General features: G+C 43.3%; 2 protein-coding genes across 7 annotated transcripts in view; one reads left to right on the forward strand and one right to left on the reverse strand.

Annotated features, from left to right (window-relative positions):
* brd7 (bromodomain containing 7) lies at positions 1-5379 on the forward strand. Of its 5 annotated transcripts, none has more exons than XM_085907172.1 (17): positions 1-154; positions 798-991; positions 1055-1148; positions 1230-1290; positions 1397-1541; positions 1748-1858; positions 1929-2092; positions 2731-2839; positions 2925-3003; positions 3104-3211; positions 3267-3402; positions 3654-3765; positions 3873-3914; positions 4537-4600; positions 4691-4828; positions 5013-5144; positions 5227-5379. In XM_085907172.1, the coding sequence occupies exons 1-17, from the start codon at positions 106-108 to the stop codon at positions 5295-5297; spliced, it is 1809 nt and encodes a 602-aa protein (XP_085763298.1). In that variant the 5' UTR covers positions 1-105; the 3' UTR covers positions 5298-5379. The 5 variants fall into 5 exon arrangements, with proteins under 5 accessions (XP_085763298.1, XP_085763299.1, XP_085763301.1 ...); XM_085907173.1 differs by having other exon boundaries at positions 4694-4828; XM_085907175.1 differs by having other exon boundaries at positions 3876-3914.
* adcy7 (adenylate cyclase 7) overlaps positions 5344-25889 on the reverse strand; it is a 23664-nt gene continuing 3118 nt past the window's right edge. The window contains exons 2-27 of one of the 2 annotated variants that reach the window (XM_085907170.1): positions 17292-17795; positions 16016-16213; positions 15759-15923; positions 15526-15675; positions 14395-14555; positions 12883-12994; positions 12599-12726; positions 12140-12298; positions 11875-12007; positions 11523-11711; positions 11393-11436; positions 11154-11213; positions 10602-10679; positions 10360-10429; positions 10178-10275; positions 10012-10096; positions 9300-9437; positions 9088-9198; positions 8772-8968; positions 8130-8241; positions 7899-8057; positions 7640-7786; positions 7460-7567; positions 7248-7362; positions 6522-6646; positions 5344-6435 (exon numbers count right to left, since the gene is read on the reverse strand). In XM_085907170.1, coding sequence (XP_085763296.1) covers positions 6289-6435; positions 6522-6646; positions 7248-7362; positions 7460-7567; positions 7640-7786; positions 7899-8057; positions 8130-8241; positions 8772-8968; positions 9088-9198; positions 9300-9437; positions 10012-10096; positions 10178-10275; positions 10360-10429; positions 10602-10679; positions 11154-11213; positions 11393-11436; positions 11523-11711; positions 11875-12007; positions 12140-12298; positions 12599-12726; positions 12883-12994; positions 14395-14555; positions 15526-15675; positions 15759-15923; positions 16016-16213; positions 17292-17456 — 3354 coding nt within the window. In that variant the 5' untranslated portion in view covers positions 17457-17795 and the 3' untranslated portion in view covers positions 5344-6288. The remainder of the gene's footprint in view (positions 6436-6521; positions 6647-7247; positions 7363-7459; positions 7568-7639; positions 7787-7898; positions 8058-8129; positions 8242-8771; positions 8969-9087; positions 9199-9299; positions 9438-10011; positions 10097-10177; positions 10276-10359; positions 10430-10601; positions 10680-11153; positions 11214-11392; positions 11437-11522; positions 11712-11874; positions 12008-12139; positions 12299-12598; positions 12727-12882; positions 12995-14394; positions 14556-15525; positions 15676-15758; positions 15924-16015; positions 16214-17291; positions 17796-25889) is intronic. The other variant, XM_085907171.1, reaches the window with a different exon arrangement.

The following is a 25889-nucleotide window of genomic DNA, read 5'->3' on the forward strand; positions in this document are numbered from 1 at the left end:
GCCTCGCCTCTAAGCAGCGCTCGAGGGCTCACAGCTTCCTGTTTGTTGTCGTCAGAGGAAGTTGTTGATATGTGGTGACGAAATTGCCTGAGCAAAATACAAACAATGGGAAAGAAACACAAGAAGCACAAGTCGAATAAACACGCATATGAAGGTATTTAACCAATCTTTGTATTTAACTCATAACGACTCGTCAACAGCCTTTTAGGCTTTTTTTTCTTCCCAACTACTACTATGACACGGTCCCTGACGACTTAGCTTCGATGCTAATATCATAGCTGGACTATCTTTCTTAAAATCAGGTTTATATTATTGTATTAAATTCAAAGTGGACAAGACGATTCTCAATGGAAAAATTCCGGTGTTTATCTTATACACGGTATAAATACACATGCGTAGCTGCCACTAGACTGTTTTTGCTAGCAGGTAGCATTACAATTGTCTTTTTACGTCACTTTGCCAGCTAGCCAGTTCTTAAGTCTCTACGGGCTTTTGCCGTTTTACTATCCAGGGTTTTTGCAAGTCGTAGTGATCCTGTTACTCTTATATTATCACAAACTTTATGTTGCTTATGTGAGGGCTGCCCAGTAGCGCAAAGAAGTGTATTTTTAGTCTACTGTAGTAGTGAGCAGGTTACCAAGCCTCAGCTGCATAAGTCACAATTTATTTTATTTAACTTAAGACAGTTCAGGCTTTGTTTGTAAATTGATTTGCCAGTTGATTTGTGTAAGAAAATAAAGTTTTGATATTTGATTTTGATGTCTAGCACTTATTTGCATGTCTCTTCATGGTTGCAGAATATGCAGAGAGACCACTCAAGCTGGTCCTAAAGGTCTCCGGCAATGAGGTGACCACGGGGAGCTCCAGCCGGGACACTTTTTATGATGACCAATCGCCGGACTGCGATAAGACCAAAGACAAGAAGAAGAAGAAAAAGAAGGACAAAGAGAGGAACTGTGGAACACCTGATAGCGACAAAGGAAAGAAGAAGGTAATGAAGCTTCTATTGTCTTGGTGTGTTGAGTTGATTGATCATTTGGTGCCGTTACTGTAGGTGATCAAAAAGAAAAAGGGCCAAGATGGGGATGGAGAAGACGAACGGGAAAACTGCAGGACTCCCATCCGATCGGAGCTGGATAAACTGGAAGGTATCCTAAAAGAAACACAAGTCTTCTTCTCAGTTTACTATATTGTGTTTTTAAAAAAAAAAAAAATTATGACATCTTCAGCAGAAAAAGAACAAACTCCCCTACAGGAAGCGTTGAACCAGCTGATCAGACAGCTCCAAAGGTATTCCATCATTTTGCTGACACTCACAACTACAGCGATACCTTGACCTAAATCAAGTATTATAATATATCAATATATAATAACGACATATACTTCTTGTGGCCAGGAAAGATCCCAGCGCGTTTTTTACCTTCCCTGTGACGGATCTGATTGCCCCGGGCTACTCGGCCATCATCAAGCAGCCTATGGACTTCAGCACCATGAAAGACAAAGTCAAGAAACAATGCTACACTTCTTTGGATGAGCTCAAGGTTTTTGTTCGACATACACAACATTGCATCAAAAGGTTTTACAGCTCTTTTTTTTTTTTTCTCTACATTTTATGTTAAAGCCTATGCCAACATTATTTTTTTTTTCCTTTGAAATTCGACATAACACACTAAGATGACTGCTCAGAAATTCAGCGTTAGCTTTCGTATGCAATTGCACTCTCCAGTGGCCAATGTTGTCGTTGCAGATGGACTTCAGGACAATGTGCGAGAACGCCATGGCCTACAACAAGCCCGAAACCATCTACCACAAAGCAGCCCGCAAGCTGTTGCACTCGGGCATGAAGATCCTCAGCAAGGTACATTTAACCAGATCCACCACACTGGGGCAGCACAACGCTTTGTAACCTTCCTCCACCTACCTCACAGGAGCGTCTGGAGAGCCTAAAGCAGAGCATTGAGTTCATGTCCGGTCTGAGTCCGTCTGACAAGGCCACCGGGAAGTGTCAGGATCAAGGGCTGCCCTGCTTGGTGACCAAAAGAGAAGCCAGCACAGAGAGCAGCGAGCGCTCGCAGACGCCCGGCACACCCAGGTTCCCTTTCGCTACCATGTGTGTCGTTCAGTTTCTTTTTTTCCCCCTGATGACCCTTTCAAACGCTGCTTTGTGGAGCCGCAGGCCGAGAACGCCAGGAATGTCTTTGAGCGTGTCCAGTCTCGTTCTGTGACGTCTTTGGCCTTCTACCTGCTCCTTAAAACACATGTGGACTCAACTGGCTATCAAAACGGCAGATGTGCATTTACGTGGGCAGAGCTACACAAGATTCCAAAGTTATTTCCCCGCCGCTGGAGAAATAGAAATTGAAGATACCACTTTGGAATCAGAATCCGTCTACAGCCAAATGCCAACATACTAATTGTTGGTTTGTTAACAGCTTACACGCGAGCAACTGGCCGACACCTATTTAATCATGAGTCACTGACTTGCAAATTCAGGCTGCTAGCATGCTAGGTGTTAGTATACAAATAGTTGGCACTCAGCTGTACACATGGCTCTTGTTTCAGTCTGACTCATGGCGATACGCTCCCACGAATTACAGTACAGGTTGTGGCGAGCATGGCAAACGTCTGATGTAAATGTTCACATTGTTAACCACAAAAGATGATGCACACTGGATTCCGAGCAGACGCAGCAAACCAAAGGCTCTTTTGTCACCTTTCAATTGCCGGCAGACCAGACAAGGACGCCAAAGAAGAAGAGACCGAAAAAGAGCTGGCGGAAATCCGCAAGGTCATCGAAGAGTCTGGGGGGAAACTGTCCAACCGAGTGCTGCAGTGCGACGTGAGCAAACATGTTCTGACATAACGCACCGACTGCCTTGGTGGTGGTCTGTCTCAATTGCTTCTCCCCCCCCCCCCTTTCTCAGTTGGAGTTTAGCAGGCAGAGGCAATGTGATGGCTGCACCACTTTGGCTTTTGTCAACCCAGCTGATCCTTCTGCTGGAGGTAAAGCCAACAAAAAAACAACAGCAGCGGCGGCGCTACGGCATGGCTAGATCAAAACACGTTGAAGCAGATTGTTACAAACTCACGGTTGCTTCCACAGAGGCGGGATATTGCCCCGTCAAACTGGGCATGATGTCCACCCGTCTGCAAAGCGGCGTCAACTGCCTCCAGGGTTTCCGGGAGGACAAGAGAAACCGCATCACACCAGGTTATTGGGGGGGGGAGTCAAGTCCTTTACTGACGCTGACATGTCCGCTTTGCAGTGTGCTACATGAACTACGGGCCATTCACATCTTACGCGCCCGCCTACGACTCCAGCTTCTCCAATGTCAGTAAGGACGACTCAGACCTCATCTACAGCCTCTACGGAGATGAGTCCAGCCTCCAGGGCTCGGACAGGTCAGTTCTGACACTAAAGTTCATCCGACACAAATTGACGCTTCCTGCTATTAATGAGAGCAAAATGTTACCGGGCAAAAATTCAGACTTAACTATCACTACTTGTGGTTGATTTAGAGCACACCAACTTGGGACTTGCTTCAAATGTGAAAGTTAAAAATGTGTGATTTTACACCCACCTCTATTCCGTAGCGTTTCTTGTCCCCCCCCCCCCCCCGTTAATCAATGAGATCAATACGTGTTGTCGGCAGCTTGTCAGAGTTTCTGTCCAAGTCGGATGAGTACGTCTACAAAATGGCCGATAACCTTTTGGATGCCCTGACCAACGGCGAGCATTCGAAAAGGCTGAAGGAGACGGAATCAGTGAGTTTTGGGTTTTTTTTTTTTTTTTTTTTTTGCAAATAAATTGGATCGTGTTTTAACGAGCCGACAAACACAACAGGAACTTAATTGTGTTTGTGTGCACTCAGCAGGTGGAGGAGCTGTCACAAGAGGACAAAGCTGACACAAAAGTGAGTCAAGTGCATGTGGATGGGTGGGTGGGGGGCATTCAGAGGGTCCACGCACCTGTTTGCCGCCTCTCACATTCCAGTGCAAAATGTCAGTGAAGGTTTTGGGGGGAGGGGGGGGGGAAAGCACCGAGCCTCACCAGCTTGTTTGTAAGTCAAAGCGCATGTTCTTCTGAGCAGCTGTGTCAACAATGGTGATTGCTCACTGTGATCCAAATGGAAACATCTTCAAAACACAGCCGGCCGGCCGGCCGAGACCTCGGAGGGGAGTTTTGTGTTTTCCTTGGCCCCCCCGCTGAACGGCCCCTTACAGCGCGCGCACGCTTAGTCTGTCTTGTTTGCCATTCTTGGCATCCCTCCAGTTAGCTCAGCTTGCCACTCACAGCTTGTTACGCCGATACATTTCTGCCAGCAGGGAAGAAAGGGGGCGGGGCATCTTTCATTTGGTTACAATTGGACAAAATCTGTTGACAGGGGACACCTACAAATGGCTATATTGGCATGGAAAGACATTTGGATATGCTGTCTTAGTGTGATTTTGGTCATCTCCAAATAATCTTCAGAGACTGATTTATTCATTTTTTATTTTTTCCTACGCGTGTCTCTCGCTCTCTCTCCCCTTCAGGCATTCCAAGCAGACACGGGCTGCAGTAAAACGGAGCCTCGCGCCGCAGACGAGCTCCCCGGAGGTATAAGAAAAGGCGTCAATACGAAAGGCAAAGAGACATGACGTGCCGCCTCATTGAGGATCAATAACATGGATTGTGTTGTCACGGCAGCAGACGTGCAGCAGAAATTGGACGAGACCACGAGACTACTCCGAGAACTGCATGAAGCACAGAGGGAACGTCTGAGTGCCAAACAACCGCCTAACATGATTTGCCTGCTGGCGCCCAGCACCAAGGAGTTGGATCTGGGTAATTTTTTTTTTTTTTTTAATCTAAAATCAATTTGCTATCAGTGTAATTTGCACACTCAAAGTTGCTGCTTTTATCCCACGTGTCGAGTAGCTACAGTTTAAACAACATTTAACAGACAAGTCTTACTGTACAATTACTTTTTCAAATATATAAAATAACGTCTTTGTATATTTGTTCGCAGCCGAGAAGGTGACGGGCAACCTGGCCGAGTTGGCGGGCCAAGTGGCACCACGCGACATCAGCAGCGTTTGGGCCATTAGGAAGGCCATGGGCATTGCGCTTCCTCCCGAGAACCTCATTGACCTCACCACAGGTGAATACGTCCATCTTTTTTTTCTTTTTTTTTCCCATTCACAGCATTTTGAAACTTACCTAAACGTTCCCGTTTGTTTCAGTACGCGAGACGATTGAACCCATGGACACCTCGCCGAGTTGTCAGGATGCACTGCCTGTCACTGCTGTTTAAGTAACTTTGAAAATGTCTTTTGTACAAAAAAGTGAAAATCCTCATCGTGTGACATTCAATAAATTGTTTTTAATTAACAATACACCCACTGTAAATAATTGATTCAGAACATTTTGTTCACACGCAGAAAAAGGCCAATTCTACGACAGTGTTAATCACATTCAAACACTTACAGACAAAACGGTGGTGTAGTAAGGCCACGAGATGAATGCTCCAATCGGTCCTGCTCGAGAAGCAACATGCCTCACAAGTAAGCAAGTAGCAGGCATGATGACATCACTCCGACATGATGACATCACTCCGACATGATGACATCACTCCGACATGATGACATCACTCCGACATGATGACATGCTTGTCAATGACACAGCTATTCACATCGTCCTATTAAAAATATGCAAAAAAAATGACCCGCCTGACCACAACACGTGTGCGTCTTGCTCATTACACAGTAACAAAGCCGACAAAATGATCCACAAACAGAATCTGTTGTTTTATCGGACACAAAATGCCTACAAAAAAAAACCGTTTAGTACAATTATTTTGTTTTTTTTTCATGATCAATAAAGTAGAAAAGTTACAGGTGTTCTTCCCTATCAGTTAAACAAGTGCATGTATGCTGATGTCAACGGGGCGTGATATGACGCCCCAAAATCACCGCAACATCACTTCTACCGATTGACACGACGTTTGGGTGGACATGCCCCCAAAAATCAATGAAGAATCTATTCTGTGAATTACACAGGTTGTCAGATGGTTTTTGTATGAAGGTCATGTTTTTCAGATGTTTTGTCCGTTTCCAGTTTTTATGGAACAAAATCCTCCTTGAGCTAAAAATCCAGCTCAGTTCCTGTAGTTGTGGCACCACCAAAGGAGCACAGCTTGCATTACAGTCACTTTTTGTCCTGCGGGGTTGGGGGGGGGGGGGGTTTAAACACTTGCCTGGTGCGGGTAAGCGAGCGTCAAGTCTTTCAAGTGTGACCTCCTGACCTCAGCTGAGGCCCATGCCTTGCTGCTTGCTGGTGTCCGTGCATACAAAGAAAGTCTTGAGCTCTCCTTTGCCTTTCACGCTGATGAAGCCGCGGCACTCGCACGAGTAGCCCAGCCTGTGAAGAACGTCCGATGTCTCCTCAGTCACCTGTCGGTCAACACGCACACAATTCGATGAGTTGTTTTTTTTTGGGGCTTAACAATTTTCTTTGTGAGTCGGGAGCTCGGACGTACTTGTATCTTTCCTAGCTCGCCGGTGCTTTCCATCCTGCTGGCCACGTTGACGGTGTTGCCCCAGATGTCGTACTGAGGCTTCCTGGCGCCGATCACGCCGGCGATCACGGGACCGTGATTAATACCTGCAGAAAAAAAAAAAAAAAGATCAACCGAGAAAATGTAATGTTCAAACACGCCGAACACACAAAAATCATGTTTTGTAATTTCGAATTTGCAGAGACAGACAATTTGGTCTTAGAATCAAGCAAGATGACGAAGATAAACTTTGGAAAATGGCAGACTTCCTCTCCGTCAGTACTGCTTATTAACTTGCGATGGTAATGAACAGTTAAGAGGCGTTCAAGGTGATTTGAATTGATGAAAAAGGACAAGATAAAAATCAAAACAAGCTGTTTAAACAGAACAGAAACAGAATTCTCTTTTGGAAAACTAGCATCTGTGTGCAAGAGACTTTCTCCCTAAAAAAAAAAAAAAAAAGTAGTAATTCCATTCTGGATCGTTACCATTCATAAAGGACAGGGGAAAAAAAGTAGGAAGATGATGCCTGTTACAGACATGATGATAAATCAAGTGCAGAATTGGAAAGTGCTGATGAAATTTGGCAGCGGGGAAAGTCACGCGAGTTTAGCGTTGCCAAGATGACGTAAGCTTTCCCATCCGTCCTCACACACACACGCACACACACACAGATTTTCTCTTTGGTTTGTTTGAGCGCAAACTCACCCACGCGTAGCCTGAAGCTGTTGAAGGAATGTCGGTTGATGCCGTCCAGTTTGCCGACGAGCGCCATGGCAAATTCCACCATGATGCCGATCTGCGCTTGCTGACGTTCCCTGTCCTGGAAAACACACACACACACACACACACATGTTTGGACATGTAGACCAAGTGGAGGTGGCAAACTCTTCAATGACATACGCCTTCCCAACCCCCACCTGGTTGTTCTCCTGACCCAGCGTCCCGCTGAGGCCCGCCGCTGCCATGTAGGTGCTGCCGATGGTCTTGATCTTCTCCACGCCGCTGAACTTTGGCTTGGAGAGCAGCTGTTGGGAAACGTCAGGTGATGATGATGATGATGATTCAATTCCACGGAAGGAAAAAGAGCTCCGACCAACCTCGTCAAAGTCGGCGATGATCTCGTTGAGGAGCCTCAGGCACTCCAGGCCCTCCTTGTTGATGTCGCACTCGGTGTAGAACTCCTTGAAGTCGGGCACCGAGGCGAACATCACGCACACGCAGTCGTACGACTTGTAGTAGAGATCCTGTTTGGCGTGGGAAAGGGGAGAGGAGACGTTGCCTTAGAAGACATTCCGTCCGCCGTTGCAGCTTCACGCGTTCACATCATTAAAGCCGCTGTCCGTGTTACGGGCTCACCTCGTTTTTCTTGTTCTCGCCGACAAAGAGCGAGGCCACGTGGGCGGGCAGCACATTCTCAAGCAGTAGGCGATTTAAGTTCTCTCGGGTCTCGATCTCATCCTGCTCCGTGCGGTTCTTGTACTTGAGCAGGAAGTCCTGGCGGAAGCACGACTCGTTCTGACACACACACGGACGCACGTTGATTTGGATACGTGATAACGCTGATGATGTTGAAGACTAGGTGAGCACCTGCTGAGAGATGATGAGCATGGTGACCAGGAACAAGGTGATGTAGATGCAGCTCATCACCTGGGGGTGCTTCACCAGGCCCACCAGCCTCACCATCGACTCGTCCGATAGGCTGCCCGCAACAAAACCACTTATTTGAACATTTTTGGTACATTTTAATATCCATCTTTTACTTTTTATTTTTCCTCTTTTTTTTTTTTTAGTATTCATTTTTGGATACTTTCAGGAAAATAGTTTTGATTTTTAGTTTGTTAAATAAAGGTTAAAAAAAACTAATAGTTTGAAATAATTGAGAAAGATCTGTCATTTTTTTATTCTTTCAAATCTAATTTTCACCAGGTTTAATTTTTTTATTTTATTGTTAGAGTTCCGCTTATTTCTATATTCTGATGTTCATGCTTTCCATTTTATTTTATTTTTTCCATTTTCATTTGTTTGCAATTAGAACAACATAAGACCTTTAAGACTTGTTCCAGACCAAGTGTCCATCCAATAAAGGTTGCGTAACACTCTTTCTACGTACACGCATGGCTCTAAACCCCCCCCCCCCCATGTGACCGGATACTCGGCTTTTCCACAGAGCCAGTTTTTTTCTAAGACTTATTATTACATTAGCGACCTTATGGCGGTATGGAGTCCCACCTGCTGCAGTTGCCCTCTCCTGTAATCTGAGCGTGGAGGACGTTGGCGTAGGCCACAAAGAGACGCTTGTTGCTGCTGAGGATGATGATGTAGTAGGCGCTGGACGACAGGGCGAGGAAGAGAACTTTGAGCTCCAAGCTGACCCGCAGGAACACGCCGCAAGCCATCAGGGACAGGATGCAGCAGTACACGGAATACTGGTGGGAGGGCGAAAAAAAAAAGACATTTTTATGATAATATTTTAAAATAATATTTCCTCTTTATTGTCCAATTTGGATGTGAAACTTCGATTTTGAAAGTAGCCATAATGTCTCACAGGCAGATAGAAGAGTCCTCCTTCTGATCCCAGTCGCTGGGAAGTATTTGTGTGACTCAGGGTGGGAACATCACCAGTGGAACATTCTGGAAAATGCGCCTGGACGAAGCACTGCGAGATTCAAGGAAAAGAAGGTCGGAAAACGAAAATAAGCTAAAGAGCAAGGCTTGGAGTAGATATATTTTTTTTTATGAGAGGGGTTTCTTGTTCACCAAGTTGAAGATTGCCAGAAGAACGATGACGACGGTGGTGATGGTGGCCAGGGGGAGGCGCACGCAAGGTTTCTTCACCACGGCCTCAGAGAGCGATGCCAGCCATTGGCACCCTGACAGCTTCTCTGGAAACATGCGCTACACACACACACACACACACACACACACACACACACACACACAGGCAGAGAAGTTACTCGGAGAAAGAAGATACCTGACATTCATTGTCACGCATGATATGTGAGGGACGACTATTTCCGTCAAGGACGCAGATAAGCTAAAAAAAAAGCCGGGCCGTGATTTTTGTCATTTTTGGACCACAAGGCAAACCCGTCGACATCTGCAAAGATTTTAGATATTTATTAGCACACTTAAAATATGAATTTGAGATTATTTAGCTGGTCTGTGAATTAAATTTAGAATTTAAATTTAATCCTAAAAAGACTACCAAACCAGAAGTTTTTCCATCTGCAAAGATTTTAGATATTTATTAGCACACTTAAAATATGAATTTGAGATTATTTAGCTGGTCTGTGAATTAAATTTAATCCACAAAATCCTAAAAAGACTACCAAAACAGAAGTTTGCCCATTAGTATATTTATTTCGTTTTTAACTACGATTTATTATTTTTTTTTTTACGCATTGTGTCCCTAAATAATAATAATAATAATTTATTATGATTAATATTGTGATATTATAGGTGTACCGACCTGTATGTGCGCTGCAAAACAGATGGCCAAAGTCAGCAGCAGGACACACGCCAACGCCGCGAACGTCACTCCCAGAATCTGTCGACTAACAGTTTGCATAACAACCGGATATCAGTCGCCCTTCATTTTTCGGCGCTTATTTCATGGCTGCTTATATGATACTCACTCCCTGGTGACCAACATCTGGATGGAAAAGATGCAGAGGAAGATGACGGCGGCGCAGCCCACGTAGTGCTTGAACATGGGCAGGTCCAAGGCCCGGTACTTTGGAGACAATAGGAGAGAAATGAGGACAAAGTAGGAAGGTTTTTTTTTTTGTATTTTCTTTTTTGTGTGTGTTCAAATGACCTGTTTTTCAAGGTCTTTCTTTGGAAACCATATGGCTAAACTGCCAGTCTCCTCAGACTTGTACCACTGTCTTGGGAAGGAGGACCATAAGAAAGAATAAAACATTAGATGGAGCAGTTGCTGTTTAAAATCACCACCATCTTTTGTGTGTTAGAAGAAGGTGGAACCTGGAAAACAGGTAGCTGATAATTGAAATGTTTAAAGCCGCATGTTTTCTGAGATCACCTATGAAATGGACCTACTTGCTACCCAGTTCATCTATGGTGGTGGTCATTTCGTTGTGGAGCTCCTCGTCAAAACGACTCTTCTGCGACTTGTTCCTGCGTCCGACAAACAGACGCCGTTAACGATAAAGACACACAAGGCGTTTAACGGCCGCTGTGTGAACATTAGTCAGGGGGGGAAAAAAAACAAAAACACAACGGTGCCTGTATAGATCATGCGTGTGGTGAACAGAGAGAGGGGGGGGGGGGGGGGACCGGATGCTGTGAGTTAGATGAGCAGTTCAGGGGACGAAGGGAAGCCCCCCTCACGCTATCTGGCAGGAAGGAAGCCGGCGCACAGATGTACACAGCAGATACATACACACCCCGCCCCGCCCCGCCCCGGTTAGAAATCGGGAGAGCACGTCGGCATGATCCTGGGAGGAGGTAAGCGGCGTCAGTGGTGAGTAGGAACAAGACCCCACCGAGGTTAGTGTCGGGACGATAGGACTCGCCGCTCACAATTCAAGTGGCGTCCATTTTTTTTTTTAAATGTCAGGCTCCTGCACCGTGCCAGGGGCCCAAACTCACTTATGGCTGCTGAACGAGGGCGTGGACAAGGAGAACCGCTCTTCAAGTGATTCATCAAAGCTGTCATAGGAGGAGTGCAACAAGGAATAACACAAAAAAATAACACATCAGGTATGAAAGTTGCCGTGGAAATCCAGGGGAAAAATTGCTATGATGAAGACAAATAGAGATAGCAATTGATTCGAATGCTGCCAAAAGATGGTCAAAATAAAAGATCTTTTTTTTTTTTTTTTTTTTACCTGTCAGGGATTTTAGAGCTGGGTGCTGTTCGCAGTGGGATGTCCTAAAAAAACAAACAAACTTCTTGTCGGCTGCTGATCGGCGATTCTTCCAGATAAACTAATCATGAGGCGATACTATTGGGCTTACTTTGCTGAGCGTCTTTCCGTTGCCGAGGGGGTCGGCGGCGAATCCCTCTCGGCTCTGCAGGTGGGCGAAGGGTTTGACTGCCCCCCAGGACTCCAGGTAGCGCGTCATGCGCACGGACGCCCGCATTTTCAGACCGTCGTTGACGCGAGGTTTGGGGACGCTGCGGCCGCTCTGCGTTGGATCTTTGGACTTGTAGGTATACAAACACAGGCATTTTTTTTTTTGGGGGGGTCAACTTGAGCAGAACATGGACACTCTCGCTCTACACATCCACATCATGCAAACGAAGGCATGTTTTCAAGTGGCGGTATAAGAAGCATTCGTCAAGAGACACACAAGGTCGTAAACTCACCCGAGGGTCAATAACGAGGTAGGTTCTGACGTTGAGCTCCTTGAGGTATTGATCCCGAAGCTGCCCGTCGCCTTCCTCCACTTCATACGCCTTGTTCAAGTGCTTCAGAGTCGCCTCGGTGATGTGAACACGTCTGTAATGATTTTTTTTTTTTTGGTGTGTGTCGGCAGTTTTGGTCATAATTTAGCAGGTGATGCGACTACACTACAAAAAAAGAAAGAGTCAACACGCATGTACAGGACGGCGTGTCGGTCGCAGCGCTTACCCGGGAAGGCCTCCCGACTCCATGTGATTGGCCAGCGTGACGTCATGCGACCACACGTCAAACTGCCACTTGCGCAGACCGATCACGCCGCACAGCACGTTGCCCGAGTGCACGCCCACTCGCATGTTGATGTCCACGCCGGTGGCTTCTCGTACCTGCCTACCAAAAATAAAACCACAACAAGGCTACAAATACGACTCACGTCTAGGAGGTGCGACAATTAATCCGATCAATCGACAACTCATCGATTATCAAATTAATCACAAATTATTTTTGACAATCAATGAATCCTAATTATGTGCTTTTTCTCCCACTATAAATTTGATATGTCCTGGTTTTGAAAAAAGGAATGGAAATTGAAAGCATTTTTTATTTTCATTCCTCAATTAATCCACAAAATAATTATTCAAAAAATCCAATGTCTATGAATGGAGTCACTTGAGTATTTGAATGACTCACTTAATGGCTTCACACATGTCCAGGCCCATTTTCACACAGTTCTTGGCATGTTTGGGCAGAGACACCGGCAGACCTGATACACAGTAATAGCAGTCTCCCAAAATCTTGATTCTCATGCACTCATTTTCCTGGAAAGAAAAGTGGACGAAGAACATTTTCCTATATGATCCACAATAAGTGAAAATATGAAATATAGACAGAATTTCTTTTCACCCCTCCCACATGCTTGCATTACATTATAAAAATGACACGTAATAATACAAATAAAAAGGAAAAGATCTGACCTTGGCGATTTGGTCAAACTTTCCAAACAGTTCGTTGAGCATGACGACGAGTTCCTTGGGGGAACAATCGCTGGCCAATCGAGTGAAGCCCACAATGTCGGCGTAGAGAATACTGCAAGGAAGAATATCTTATTATTAAAGACGCTAACGTCTTAAAAAAAAGATTTATTAGACTTTGCGATAAGGCAGTAACATAAAATGTAGACAGAGCGAAGCACTGTGAATACTTTCCGTGAAACAAAACAAAAAAAAAGTCAAACAAACACGTTACCACGGTGACAGTTCAACACCGCAATGACTTCATTCCATTATTTCCTATGGGAAAATGTTTGACTCAACTGTACAGTATTCGAAAGTATACAGTCTATATATTGAAGTAGCTTGTCAGCCTGGGCTGAAAAAAAACAAACAAACATCACCTTTCCGAATGACTTGGACAAAACGGGCCAGGTGCTTGTAGATGAGACTCAACGAACGGCACACAACGACTGCTTTGACTGGACAATTATAGGGCTTGGGGTCAGGGTTACAACCTTTCGCTCGAGATTGATGACACACGTACGGCGAGAGACCCACAAACCGTAGCAAACACAGACGCACAATGTCTGTCACCCACACTCATAAACATTGTCACAAATGTACACAGAGGACAGAGCGCTCTTTGAATGGTGAACAATTAACCGGGTGAATATAAAGGAAGGCTCGACTAAAAGGAAGACAGTAACTCATTTGCTATTGGTCATAGGAAAACAAAATATATACCGTATTTTCCGGACTATAAGGCGCACCTAAAAACCTAAAATTTTCTCAAAAAACGACAGTGCGCCTTATAGTCCGGTGCGCCTTATATATGGACCAAATTCCTAAATTTAAACTGGCCCGAAGCATTGTGTCATGAAATCAATCATAAGTGGCCCGCTGAAGACTATGAATCGTCAATCAAACAGACTATGGATCATTATTTTGTGATTATAAAGTAATTTGTTGAGTCTGAAGTTGAAATAAAAAAGATATAATGGAGAATGATTTGATTTGGATTAAAAATCTGACATGAGGCATTAATGGTGCGCCTTATAGTCCGGTGCGCCTTATATAAGGACCAAGTTTTATTCATTGAAAGTGCGCCTTATAGTCCGGTGCGCCTTATTGTCCGGAAAATACGGTGTATATATATATAGAGAGAAAATGAATGGGTGGACCAGTGAATCCTAATTGTGCTTTTTCATGAATGAAGCCGAGTAGAGAACTCATCTTTCTCCGCATTCATCAGAAGAAAATATAATGGGATTGCTTATAGGCTGATCCGGGACAATTGTGTCAACTGTAAGTGGGTCAAGCAGTCTGGACGCAAACTAATCCGTCATTCAGAGGGAAATGTGCTCCACGGCTCAATTTGATAAAGTCCTGTTTACATGGAAGAGGCATGTGCGTTTGATTTTTACGATGGATGGAGTGGATGAGCCAATGGGAGTGAAATGTTCAGAAAAAGAGCAACATCAACGCGATTGGTACCTGACGTTTTCGTGACGTTTGACGTAGAGGCTGTGGAAGTTGTTGTCTTTCACCAGCCGCTGTTGCTCCTCCTTATCTTTGCAGTCCTGTAAGCGCTCCATGATGGCCAGCTTCATTTTCATGGAGATGTAGACCGGCAGCACAGACTGCAGCAAGTTCTCCTAAAAAAAAACATTATAGTCAAACATACTGAACATTTTTCTCGAATAATATTTGTTTCTAATCTTAAAGTACATTTATGTCAAAGACCTTTGCATGATTGCGTGTGTGTGTGTGTGTTTCTGATCCGCAGGCACGCACACACCGTATCGTCTCCTACTCAAAGACATAGACACACACCCACACACACAGCCACCAATGTGGTAATAGCCTTGTTGGCAAAAATAGGGAAATATTTCAAAAGAAGACTCCAGCGGAGGCAGAAAAATTTCATTAGCGCCGAGCGGGCATAAACATCCTGAAGCGAGGTCAACTGGGGGCCGGCCAGGGATGGATTTTCCCGGTGATCAAAGTAAACGGCGATGAAAATGAAGAGGACCATAGAAACAATGCTCTTTATTTATACGGCATGTCCGTCATGTTTGCTTGCTGTGTTTGCTCGGTGAGATGAACGCAAAGCTGTAACATCTATAAAAAAGGAGAAATATTGTGTTTGATTATATGGAACAAAATGATTAGAATCCCCACGTGCTTGTAAAGATGTAAAAAAAAAGCACTCATTAAGGCACCACTTCAATCGTGAATTCAGAACTAATAATTCATAATAAATATAAACAATAAAAATGAATATAATTAAAAATATAATCATAAATGATTAATAATAATACATTATACAATAGGTTTTATTTTTTTATTTAATTTTTAAAATTTAATTTCATTATATAATTATTATAAATTTAGGAATCCATTTTGCACCCAACGATAAATAAATATAAATATATAAACAATAAAAATGAATATAATTAAAAATATAATCATAAATGATTAATAATAATACATTATACAATAGGTTTTATTTTTTTATTTAATTTTTAAAATTTAATTTCATTATATAATTATTATAAATTTAGGAATCCATTTTGCACCCAACGAGGAAACAGATAGGACTAAAAAAACAAAAAAAAACCCAACCTGTTGTCTCTTCTCGATCTCCAGCTTCATGCGCATGCTCAGGCATCGTAGCGTATCCTGAAAAGTCTGCCTGAGGGTTTTCTCCATGAGGACCTTGTGGAAGGCTCCCACCACGCTGCCACAAAGGAACACCACCGCATTGGACAGCAGCTACACACAAAAACAAGATGCAATCGGTACATTTGCGTGACATTTTAGTTGATGTGCAAAAAAAATTAAATAAAAAGAATCACCTGGTTGGCGAGGTAAGGCATGGGAACGTCGCTGTACACGGTGAGACGAAGGGTGAGTGCCACGATGTGGGAGAGCGACGAGACCACGCCCAACGCCACCGCGTACCACCACGGGAACGGTAGCATGGTGTATACGGTGAAGATGATGAACAGGAAGAATGGCACCTATTGCAAAAATTCCAACTTTTATTTGTGGGCAACCTCAGTAAAGAGCTTTCTTGCAACAATGTCAAAACGATTCTCATCGAAATTTTCACCTGGTCCCACGGTAGGACGACAGGCCTGCTGAAGATGAAGGTAAAGCCCATGGCGAGGTGCGTGGCCCACACCAGCAGGCCCAGCGGACGGCGCCAACGCTGGGACAGCATTTCGGTGCACACCAGAACAAAGACGGCTAAGAAGATGCCCAAGGCGATGCTCACCACGCTCACAAATGCGTAATGCTCCTGGGCGCTCTGAAAAATCAAGTTCACAGATAAATAAATACCTTGAAAGCATGAGAACAATCAAGATAGTTGCAGACATTCTTATGTAAGAGCACTCAGCCATCAAAGTGGTTGCAAAAATCAATCATGGAGCACACGAGCAGACTCCTAATGGCTTGGAGGATGTGAAGATCCATTCAATTGGTGAAAAAAAAAGATCATGTACGAATAACCAAACAAGCTACTAAAACATCTTCCCAATGGACGATATTTTAAAAATTAAATGTCGAGACGGCTCACGGCCAAACACAGACAACCTAGCCATTCATTTCACTGTCGCTGGTAGTAAATGAGCTTTGTTGTCGTTTTAAGCCGCATGGGTTGTCAAGCTGTGGTCCCTGGCCCTCTAGAGGTCCGTGGGGGTATAGCTGGTGGTCCGCCAAATTGGAAAATAAATGTATTATTTAATTAATAAATTTAATTAAAAATAAATTATTAAGTCACAAAATAATGGGCAGTGTCCAGTAAAAACTATTTCTGTTTTATTACGGGGAGAAGACAAATATTTTGTCAGATAAAAAGGGAGTTTTAAAGAGACAGCTCCAAGTCTGTGGTGATAAAGCTTTGCTTGGGGAAGGCCGTCAACACATGGTATTTGGAGCTTTCAGGTTTCCATGGAAACCTTTTTTTAAAAAGGGCCTCACATCACTGGCTGCTCTTGACGTCGTACTGCGAGACTTTTCAAGGCAAGGGGAGAAAAAAAAAATGCAGTCATTGTATGTGAATGAATGAATGGATGAATGAATTTACATGAAGCCACAAGAAAGGCCACAAGCTATTTTTATTAACGTTGCACAAAATTCCTGATTTTCATTGCGCAATTTAGCGTGTGGATTTGATGGGGGGTACAACTATATCTCATTTAAGCTTTAATTTTTTTTTTTTTTAAAAGTGAACATCCAGTTTAGTGTCCACTATTTGGGAGCTTAGCAAATTAGGCCCTACAGGAACAATAAGTAGACCAATATATTATTGACATATATTTTTCTTTTATATATATATATATTCTTTTCCATATTTTCTCATTGTGATTCAGTATGAGATTTACCAGTCCAAGGGCGAAGAAGAGGACCAGGAGGAGCCCGCAGGAGAGCATGGAAAGGCCCAGCAGGAGCACCAGCGGCTGGTACTGACTGATGCACGAGAACTTCCGGTACAGGGCCTCGTTTTTTACCTCCTGGTCATTTAACAAATACTTCCCTTTGGCCGGCATGGCCGAGTGCGGTTTGAAAAGATTGATATTTCCTCCCCCAAAATATAAAAAAATAAAATAAAAAGTCGCTGGTTCTTGTTAGCTCATGGTACTTTGGTGAGGTTTGTCCTTGGCATCGTGAATGTTCTTAATTCTTCTTTGCTATGTCCGATGTTGCCCGATCCTTCGTACGCTTCCAGCTACGGCTCTCGGGAGTAATGAGAGCGGCTCGGAGGGAGGAAGGGGAGGAGAGGGAAAACAGAGGGCATCACAAGAGGTCATCAACGCCGGGATTAGGGGTCACGACGCGGTGACAGGGTTGGCGGCTTCATGCTGCTGATGAAGCACAGTCGTTCGGACCTGTAGGGAAGAAAATCAAGTCGAGATTGATTTCGAGCCAAAGATTTGTGGAGGTTATCACACTTGGAGTTTTCATTGTTCCAAAAATGAAACAATGGAGTCAAGGCATAACTGTGAGACACATTTCGTGGCTTGTGTCAGTTTGATTCCAATTAAAATGGGAGTATTCATCAAGTATTTTCAATTGTTCATAAACAACGCGTGTCTGATGAACCTTGGTTTTATTTCATTTTTGGGTTGTTTCCAATGTGTTTTTGGACACGCATGTGGCAATCCAAGTGTTATTGAACAACATTAGCCGCAATGATTAATTTGAAGGTGAACTCGGAACATGTTTTCCTCATCCTTGTTCATCACAAGGCTGTCAGAAGGCAGCCGCGGTATTAATTGGCGATGCTGCCTAATGAGTGTCGTGCATTACACAAACAATGTACTGTGCTGGAACGGAATGACATACTATAGAATCTCAAAACGCACTTTACGTTCTCCCCGGCTGACCTAACAAAAACAAAAAGCTATCAACGCTAATGATGACCACATCGAATGTGACTTCTGACATAGCCAGCGCGTCGTATTCCCGCCAATGCGCCCCCAAGTGAATGACTAATGGGCTAATTATTAAAGCTAACGGGAATAAAGCCTAACTTTTTAGTAACGCAGATTGATCAAGTTACTTTTGGACTTTGGTGACAATCAAGAATGTCATACAAAAGGCAATATGACTCAATGACTAAATTGTACACAAACTGAAGCTAACCCAAAGCGCAAGCTAGCTATTTGGCAATTGTGCTTCTCCAGTTTTACATTTCCAACCAATTAAGTCTTGTTTCAAGAGCGAGGCAACCAGCTTGCAAACTCACAGAGGTGGACTTTGCGCCACTGTCAATAGAAAACTCATTTCCGCCAGCTGCTCATAAGTGTAAGACATGTTTGTCCTTCGCATAGCAACAGATGCTACGAGCCATAAAAAGAGATGGAGGGATCATGTAGTGGAACAATCTAGCGGGGGTATGAGAATGACTATCTTTTTAGTCGGTGGGGATGAAGCGGGTTGTCATTACGAAGCGCTTGATTGCGAGACGCCATGCTGCTGTACCAACGAGCGCAGTTAGGGGGTACAATATGTTCGCTCTTTGCTGTGTTCTGTATAAAAGAGGCGAATAAATGCGAGATGCTTTCCGACAGTATTGATGTGGCTCATTATGGAGGAATAACTGGTGTGAAATAGGCGTCCTGCTATTTACACTGCAGGAATTATTCACCCACTAAATGTCAGGTTTAATGTATTTTAAAAGGGATTGTTTTATCGTAAATGTCACCGTAGAATACTGAAGAAATAGGCCAGGCATTTGTTTACGGTGGCATCCACGGGAACGTTCGTTTCAGGTTGGCGCTGATGCTTCAAGGTCAGACGTCAATGAGGAAAGATATTTTTAATTGAATGTACAGAAGTCATTGGTTCTCTGGAAATTTGGGGAAGTGGTTTCAACCAGATTGTTACAAGTGGATATTAAGTGTACTGTAATTCTTCATGAGTTGTGTAGGTGTCACTAATTGAATCACTGTGGGTAACAAAGCCCCCCCAAAATATCAACTCGAGAGACTAAAAAACAAGGACGGATTATTTTACCGACCCACAACTAACGTTAGTCCGGCCCTGTCTCTCTTATAAAAGAAACAAAAAATAAAAAAGGGCCTACGACGTACTGACTGAAAGGGGGATGAATGGGCAAGTTGGGTCTTTTCATGGCATCGTAGCTTTGTCGACTGGCGTCACCCAACCCTGGAGACAAAGCCAAAGAACGTCAGCAAGCGCTTGTTGTCTGCTGCTTCATTTGTCGTGAAAAAAGAGAGAGGGGGGGGGGGGACGAGAGAGAGAGAGAGGTATTCTACTCTTTTTTTCTGCAGAAACACTTAAGAAATGAACACTTCCTGCTTTGAGGTAAAATTGTAAGAAATATTGGCGAGTTTGTTATGAAAGCCAAGACCTCAATTAAATGAGCATTATTTTAAATTCTGGACATCGGTAGGGTAAGTGATTACTTGGAATGACCACCATAGAAACAAAAGGCCATGGTTTGTTCACTGAGCAGATTTTCCTTTTTCTGCAATTGATGGGACACAATGTGGTGAAATCTTTAGCCATATCTCATCTCAGCTTTTTTTTTTGTTTTTAAACTCGAGGCACCGCTTTGGCTAAAAGCACATTGGTGATTTTATAGCATCTCTTTGTGTTGGCATTCAATAAGGGACAAAAGGTGACCTCTGGGAAGGAAAGCCGAGAGACGCATTTCTCAGCCTGCGCTAAGCTACCTTCAAAAGGGCTCGACACCATGTCGTTAAAAAAGGCCAACGTCAACAAATGCCTCAGACCTCTCACGTCTTTTAGTGCACATGTGATTTGGTGCCGTTAGATTTTCTAGTGAAAGCCGTTACGTGTGTAACGGTGTACTAGAAACCACGATTGTTTTTAAGGCAACCTTTAGGTAACGAAATACCAAAACGGAGAGCCGCTTTTCATTTATGGAAAGTTCAACATGAATAGTTTTGTCTTTCTTTTTTTTTTAGGAAACTGGACAGACAGACAGTTTTCCTGTTTTTTTGTTTCTTTTTAACTCATTCAGTGCCAGCCCAGTTCAAACAGATGTTTGACGTCTATAGTCGTCAATGGGAGTGAACGAGTTACCAAACAGAAAGGCCAAGAAGTGAGAAGCAAAACGTGCCAAGTAAAAGTACACCATGTATGACACAAAATGGCAGCTTTGACCACGCGGGTTAGATTTGAGTTTGGGGCTACCTTCCCAGGCTACCTAATGAATCTCCATCAGCAGATGACTGATGGAAGTGCCGCAATGCAACGGGTAGATTGGATTAGGCCCCTTGTCCTTGCCCCATGCTGCTCTCCCAGCCATATGTACTGGTATTAAATTAGCCTCATTTGATGCTGAACCACAAACAACATTAGCGCGATGCTGTATCAGTGTCGATTTCAAATGCAGTGTGCATCATCATCGTCATCATCATCATCGTCATATTAATAATAAATAACCGATGTGCGACACTGAAAAATGCTTCAGCCTTTGTTTCAAACTAGAGCCAAGTTAACCTTAAGTGACAGTTGTTGGAGTCAAAGAAGGAATTATTGATTTTAAGACCTATAGAATGGATTGTAAACGTATCAGCCGAGAGACAAATCCGATATTGAAATAGCCCTGATTGAATTAAGTCGGGGTCATTTCCTTCTCCAATGCTGTTTGCGAGTGAAAAACACTTGTGCGCTCGCAAAACAAACTGCTTTAAGCATCGCTTGTGATGCAACTCCACTTAACAAGCCATGGACAAATTATAAAATGTGGCAAGGGAATGACAGATACAAAATTATAATTCTTTTTATCTGGTGCCAATTATACAAGACTCTTCCAAAGAACTCGTCAATAGGAAAGTAGTAAATGGTATTTTCACAAAGGCGACAAAGGTGCCATATTTTTAGCACTTTGGAAACTCAAATTACATCAAAAGTGAATTTGCACTGCACGGTTCTCAGGTCATCATCAAAGGCCTTGAAGACTTCGAGGCTCTTGGAGAAGTCATGCTTAACCCCCCCACCACCACCACCACGTTGTTGCCACGGTGACATTTTGTTATTCTATGACCTCACAAAGTTCCTAAAGAAGGGCTTCTAAGCCTTTACACAACTATCAAACCTGCCTGGAATGCATTGAAATAAAAGATGGCCTTTCTTTCCAGCCTTTGGAAAGGCGCGCTCCTGCTCTACGGGATGGCAACGCAGTTAGTGGTCCACGTGTTTTTTGGTACTCTGGTGAAGCAGGTGAATGGCCTGAAAGACCAGATTTGGATGGTAAGCCTGAGGATGGAGCTCCAGGGCCAGAGAGTACGGGAACTATTGCTTGAGGTGGAGCGAAAGCAGAAGGACAACAAGCCCCTGTGGGAGCAGGTTGAGTATCTGACCAATCAACTCCAGGCCGAGAAGAACGACGCCAAGACGGAGGGGAAGCTGCGGCGAGAGGAAGCGGCCAAGTGTTTGGCGGAGGAGATGTGGCGGGCGGCAGCCCGACGGAAGCTCCAAAGGGACCACCTGGTCAGAGATATCAAACTTTTCCAGATCAAGTCCAGGCAAAACCAGAAGAGACTGGAGAAAGAGCTGGCGGTCAAGGCGGCGCAACTCGACATCTGCAGAGAACGTGGATGGCGGCTTCAGGAGATTCTGAGGAAGGAGAGGGCCTGGGTGCTCGGGGAAAGACGGATTGGACCATTTCGTGACGAGACTTTGCTTCAACTTGGAAGGAAGCCACTCCCAGACGAGATCCAATAGAGGTGGCGGACCAGATTTCAATTAAACTTGCTATTTTGAACAATAAAATTACAAAAACAACTGCAGCATTTTCAAGATAGTGTGCCTGTCACTTATTTTGTTTTTGAAAGAAAAGTTAAAAATGTCAGTGGTTGTTTTGTTTCCCAAAAAAATGTGGTGGCTATTCGTGGCATGAAAGTGGTGACTGAAGCTTTGTCAGCAGTGAGTCATCATAACAAAGCTAAGCAGCGGTTGATATCACACTTTGTTATTTCAGACACTGACTCAGCAATGTTCTTTTGATATGTCCATTTTGGTGTGTTCCCACAAAAACATATCTTCATGTCCAAGAGTGTTGACACCAAACTGTCCCACAGCTTATGGCTTAAGTGATGAAAAATAAATGCATCTTAAAGTCTACCAAGGCAACAGGATGGTGAGGTGTTCAAAAAAAAAAAAACATGACAGAATGGAATTTCTGTGGAGAGTGCGTGTGAATGGTGATGACTGAAATGTTGTAGAAGTAATGGTCATACTGTATCATGGGAAACTTGAGCTTGAAATGGTTACGAATGATCCAGAAATGTGGAAAGAGGTAAAGAAGGAGTCAGTGTTAATTTGGGAATGTTGCCATGGAAAATGTGAAATCACCAAAAATAGGAGCATTTGGGCGGATGACACAAGATGGCAGTTTCATAAATGGCCTCAATTTGGGGAAGTTCAAATGGGTACAATCAGTGGAAGAAATAAAATGTAATAATCAAAATGTGCTTGACTTCTTATATAATACGGATTACAGGAGAAATGACAGATGACCACTCTGTTTACAGACTGTGTGTGTGTGTGTGTAATAATTTGATTCGAGTAATACTCCTGATAGTGATGATGGCACAGAGCGATTACCTAAACAAATGAGTCGCCATTTTATTAAAAGTCCATTTGGCGCATGCAGCTGTTTGAATCAAATCGGAGCCTCCATTTGTATTCAGTCACGTCCGTTTAATCAACATGGAACTTCAAATTTTTTCACCTGTCATCGTTAAGCCATTTCTATAAACGATATTATTTGGATGAGATCAGATGAGACCTCGGAAGACAGACCGAAAGCTTCCTTTACTGGGTTCTGTGCAAAAAAGGTAAAGCCCGATCCTGTTAATGCAGTTATTTTGGAGCATCTCAAGGTGAAACGGGCTTGAGAATTGAGATGGAGGCTTTTGGAACTGAGCCTTTGTTTTAAATAGACTAGATTCCATCACGTCCTACTACAACGGACAGCTCGACAGATACGTGTAAATTAGTTTAGCGACAAAGAAGTGATAGCATGCGGGCACGGTGGATTAATATTTTAAGAGCGGATTCTTTGTGACACACGAGTTGATAACAGCTGTTTCAATCCAATGGAACCTCTTAAGATCCCGTCCTACTGATGCACTTTGATAATACTCTGCACACTTATTCCAAAACGAATAAAAAGAACATCACAAGATCAGAAAAAGGAGGAGTGTGTCATTTGTTTTAAATTAAGAAAAAAAAAATCATGGAGTGGAGAAGTGCCGTATGAAGCGACTATTCCGATTCGTTGTTGTAGCAAAGCAAAATTTGCTTAAACAGTAAGTAAAAAAAAAAAAAAAAAAAGGAGGGGGGCAGAAATGCCCACTGTATGGATTCCGACCTCAAAGATGTCATCTGTGCAGGAGCCATGGAGTCAGCGGAACAGACGGATCTCATTACCTCAAATGACTCCTGGGAGTTATGGCTGACTGGAGAAGGGGCGGAGCCAAAAGGATTCACATATAATAGCATCCTTGTCTTGACTAAAATGGCCGCCGAGGTGTATTCCTGGACCAGACGGAGACCTTTTTTTTTTTTTTTTTTTTTATAAATATCGTACTACAGCAGACTTTCAATGGAGGTTCTGTCCAAACTTACAGCTTGTGGCCGGGATCGTGTTACTCTGGTTTTTTAAAGGCCACCTTCTATGTTTTGCCGTCGAGAGCCAAGGAATGTGTAGGAAGGTGGAAGTTGTTTGAACAGTCCAACAGTTAGGAATGTCTGGACGCCGTCGTAAGCCTTTCAGAGGTTTTTGCGGCCGACGATTTTCAGCCCGCTCGCCTGAAGCCAAGTTCAAGCGCCACAGTGCAGCGTGTCCAAAAAAAACGAGCTGTTCTGAGAAGACTTGTCGCTGTCGTAACAAGCTTCATTAAACGGAGAGGGACGCTTCAGATTCTGACTCACAAAAATGACCTTTAAACTCTAAACTGCGCTTTTAGATGATGAATGACAAGCATATGATGCCATGCTTGGTTTCGATGACTAAACGTTGGAATTTTTCAAAATGTGAGTCCAACCATTTTTTTGTTTTTTTTGTTCCTACTGTTATTTTGTGTCCACCTAATTTCTTGTGACTGTAATTTAAAGAGTAATAAAAAAACATGGTGAATAAGAACTAAGTCTGAACAGGGAACTCGCATGTATTTGAACTCAACACAAATCATTCCCGTCACTCTTTTTGTCCTTTTTTTTGAGGTTATCTTTCCATTTTTATGCGGCAGAGTTAACGAGCTCTACCGATGGTGACATTCAAGGCCAACGACTACAGTCGACCGCACGCGCTCTCACTTCCTTGGCAACCGTGACTCATTTCCCCATTCACGTTGCAAGGACGGCTTGGCGCAAAAAAAAAAAAAAAAAAAAGCAGGAACCTGAAGCCAGCACACAGTTAGGGCCTTAGAGCCACGCAGGTTGAATGAAAAGCAAGATGCTCCATTTATGTCAGGACACAGGAGGTCAACTGGCAATGAATGAGTTCTCAGATCCACCCGTTCAGGGTTCAGACATGAAGAAAATGGACAAAAGTATTGAGACGTGTAAAGTGCATACTTGCTGATATGGCAGACACGCCGTGTAAAAGTTGTTTCATGTCATAGTCAGCAGGGATTCGCTGTGGTTAGCATTAGCCGACTAGCTTCTAATACGCAGCACATATTGGAATGTTCTTGAAATTTGCCGAGATTTAATGACACTTTTATTATTCACGCTCTGCGAGTCCCCCCTTTTACATCCACTCCAGTCTTTTCAAATGAAATGTTTTTGTACCAACAGAGAGGCTAATCACTCATTAAGCGGCTCAATACAATCAGCGGGCCGATTGAAAAAGACAACAAAGCGATGCTGAAAAGCAGCCAAAAGAGATTTTTTTTTTTTTTCAAGGTCTGCAAATGCAATGGTTGCAAGAACAGCGTGACGCCTTTGTGTCAACTAACGTGAAGAACATGGCTGGTGGAAAACAAGATCCTCTTTCGCACACACTGCCTGCAAACGTCTCGATGTTTGTGACGCATTATGAATTGGATATTACTGGATCTCAGTGGGAATTGTTTAGAAGATTTTTATTTTACATTTGTTTTAATTATTTCATATATTTTTAAGCGTGGCAGATGTTTTCATTTATGTGAAACTTTGGTCAAATGCTAACATTTTAAGAAATATCTAAAAATTCAATTATAATTTTGGAAAAATTGTAACTACCTTTTTTGATGAGAGAATTGCATTAATTAAACATTTTCTATTAATTATTTTTCACTTTATTTTCCATTCTGTGAAACGGTACCATTTATGGATTTTTTAACTTTTCGACATTATTTTTGTGATCTCTGAAAGTGGATATTTATTATTGCCAACTACTTACTCCACTTTTCAGTGTCCCAGGCTGCAAGAATTGTTTTGCTTTTCACTAAAAACCATTATTCTTTCCATTTTTATATACTAGAGGATTTCTTTGT

The sequence above is a fragment of the Syngnathus leptorhynchus genome, chromosome 3, assembly GCF_054491065.1.
Source record: "Syngnathus leptorhynchus isolate UIUO chromosome 3, UIUO_Slep, whole genome shotgun sequence".
Lineage (NCBI taxonomy): Eukaryota > Metazoa > Chordata > Actinopteri > Syngnathiformes > Syngnathidae > Syngnathus > Syngnathus leptorhynchus.

What these genes read in the sequence shown, in the direction of transcription:
- brd7 (XM_085907172.1), top strand. Translation starts at nt 106, where the DNA reads ATGGGAAAGAAACACAAGAAGCACAAGTCGAATAAACACGCATATGAA. An exon ending in ACCGAGTGCTGCAGTGCGAC is followed by an intron (nt 2,840 to 2,924) that starts GTGAGCAAACAT and finishes CCCCTTTCTCAG; the next exon opens with TTGGAGTTTAGCAGGCAGAG. An exon ending in AGCTGATCCTTCTGCTGGAG is followed by an intron (nt 3,004 to 3,103) that starts GTAAAGCCAACA and finishes TTGCTTCCACAG; the next exon opens with AGGCGGGATATTGCCCCGTC.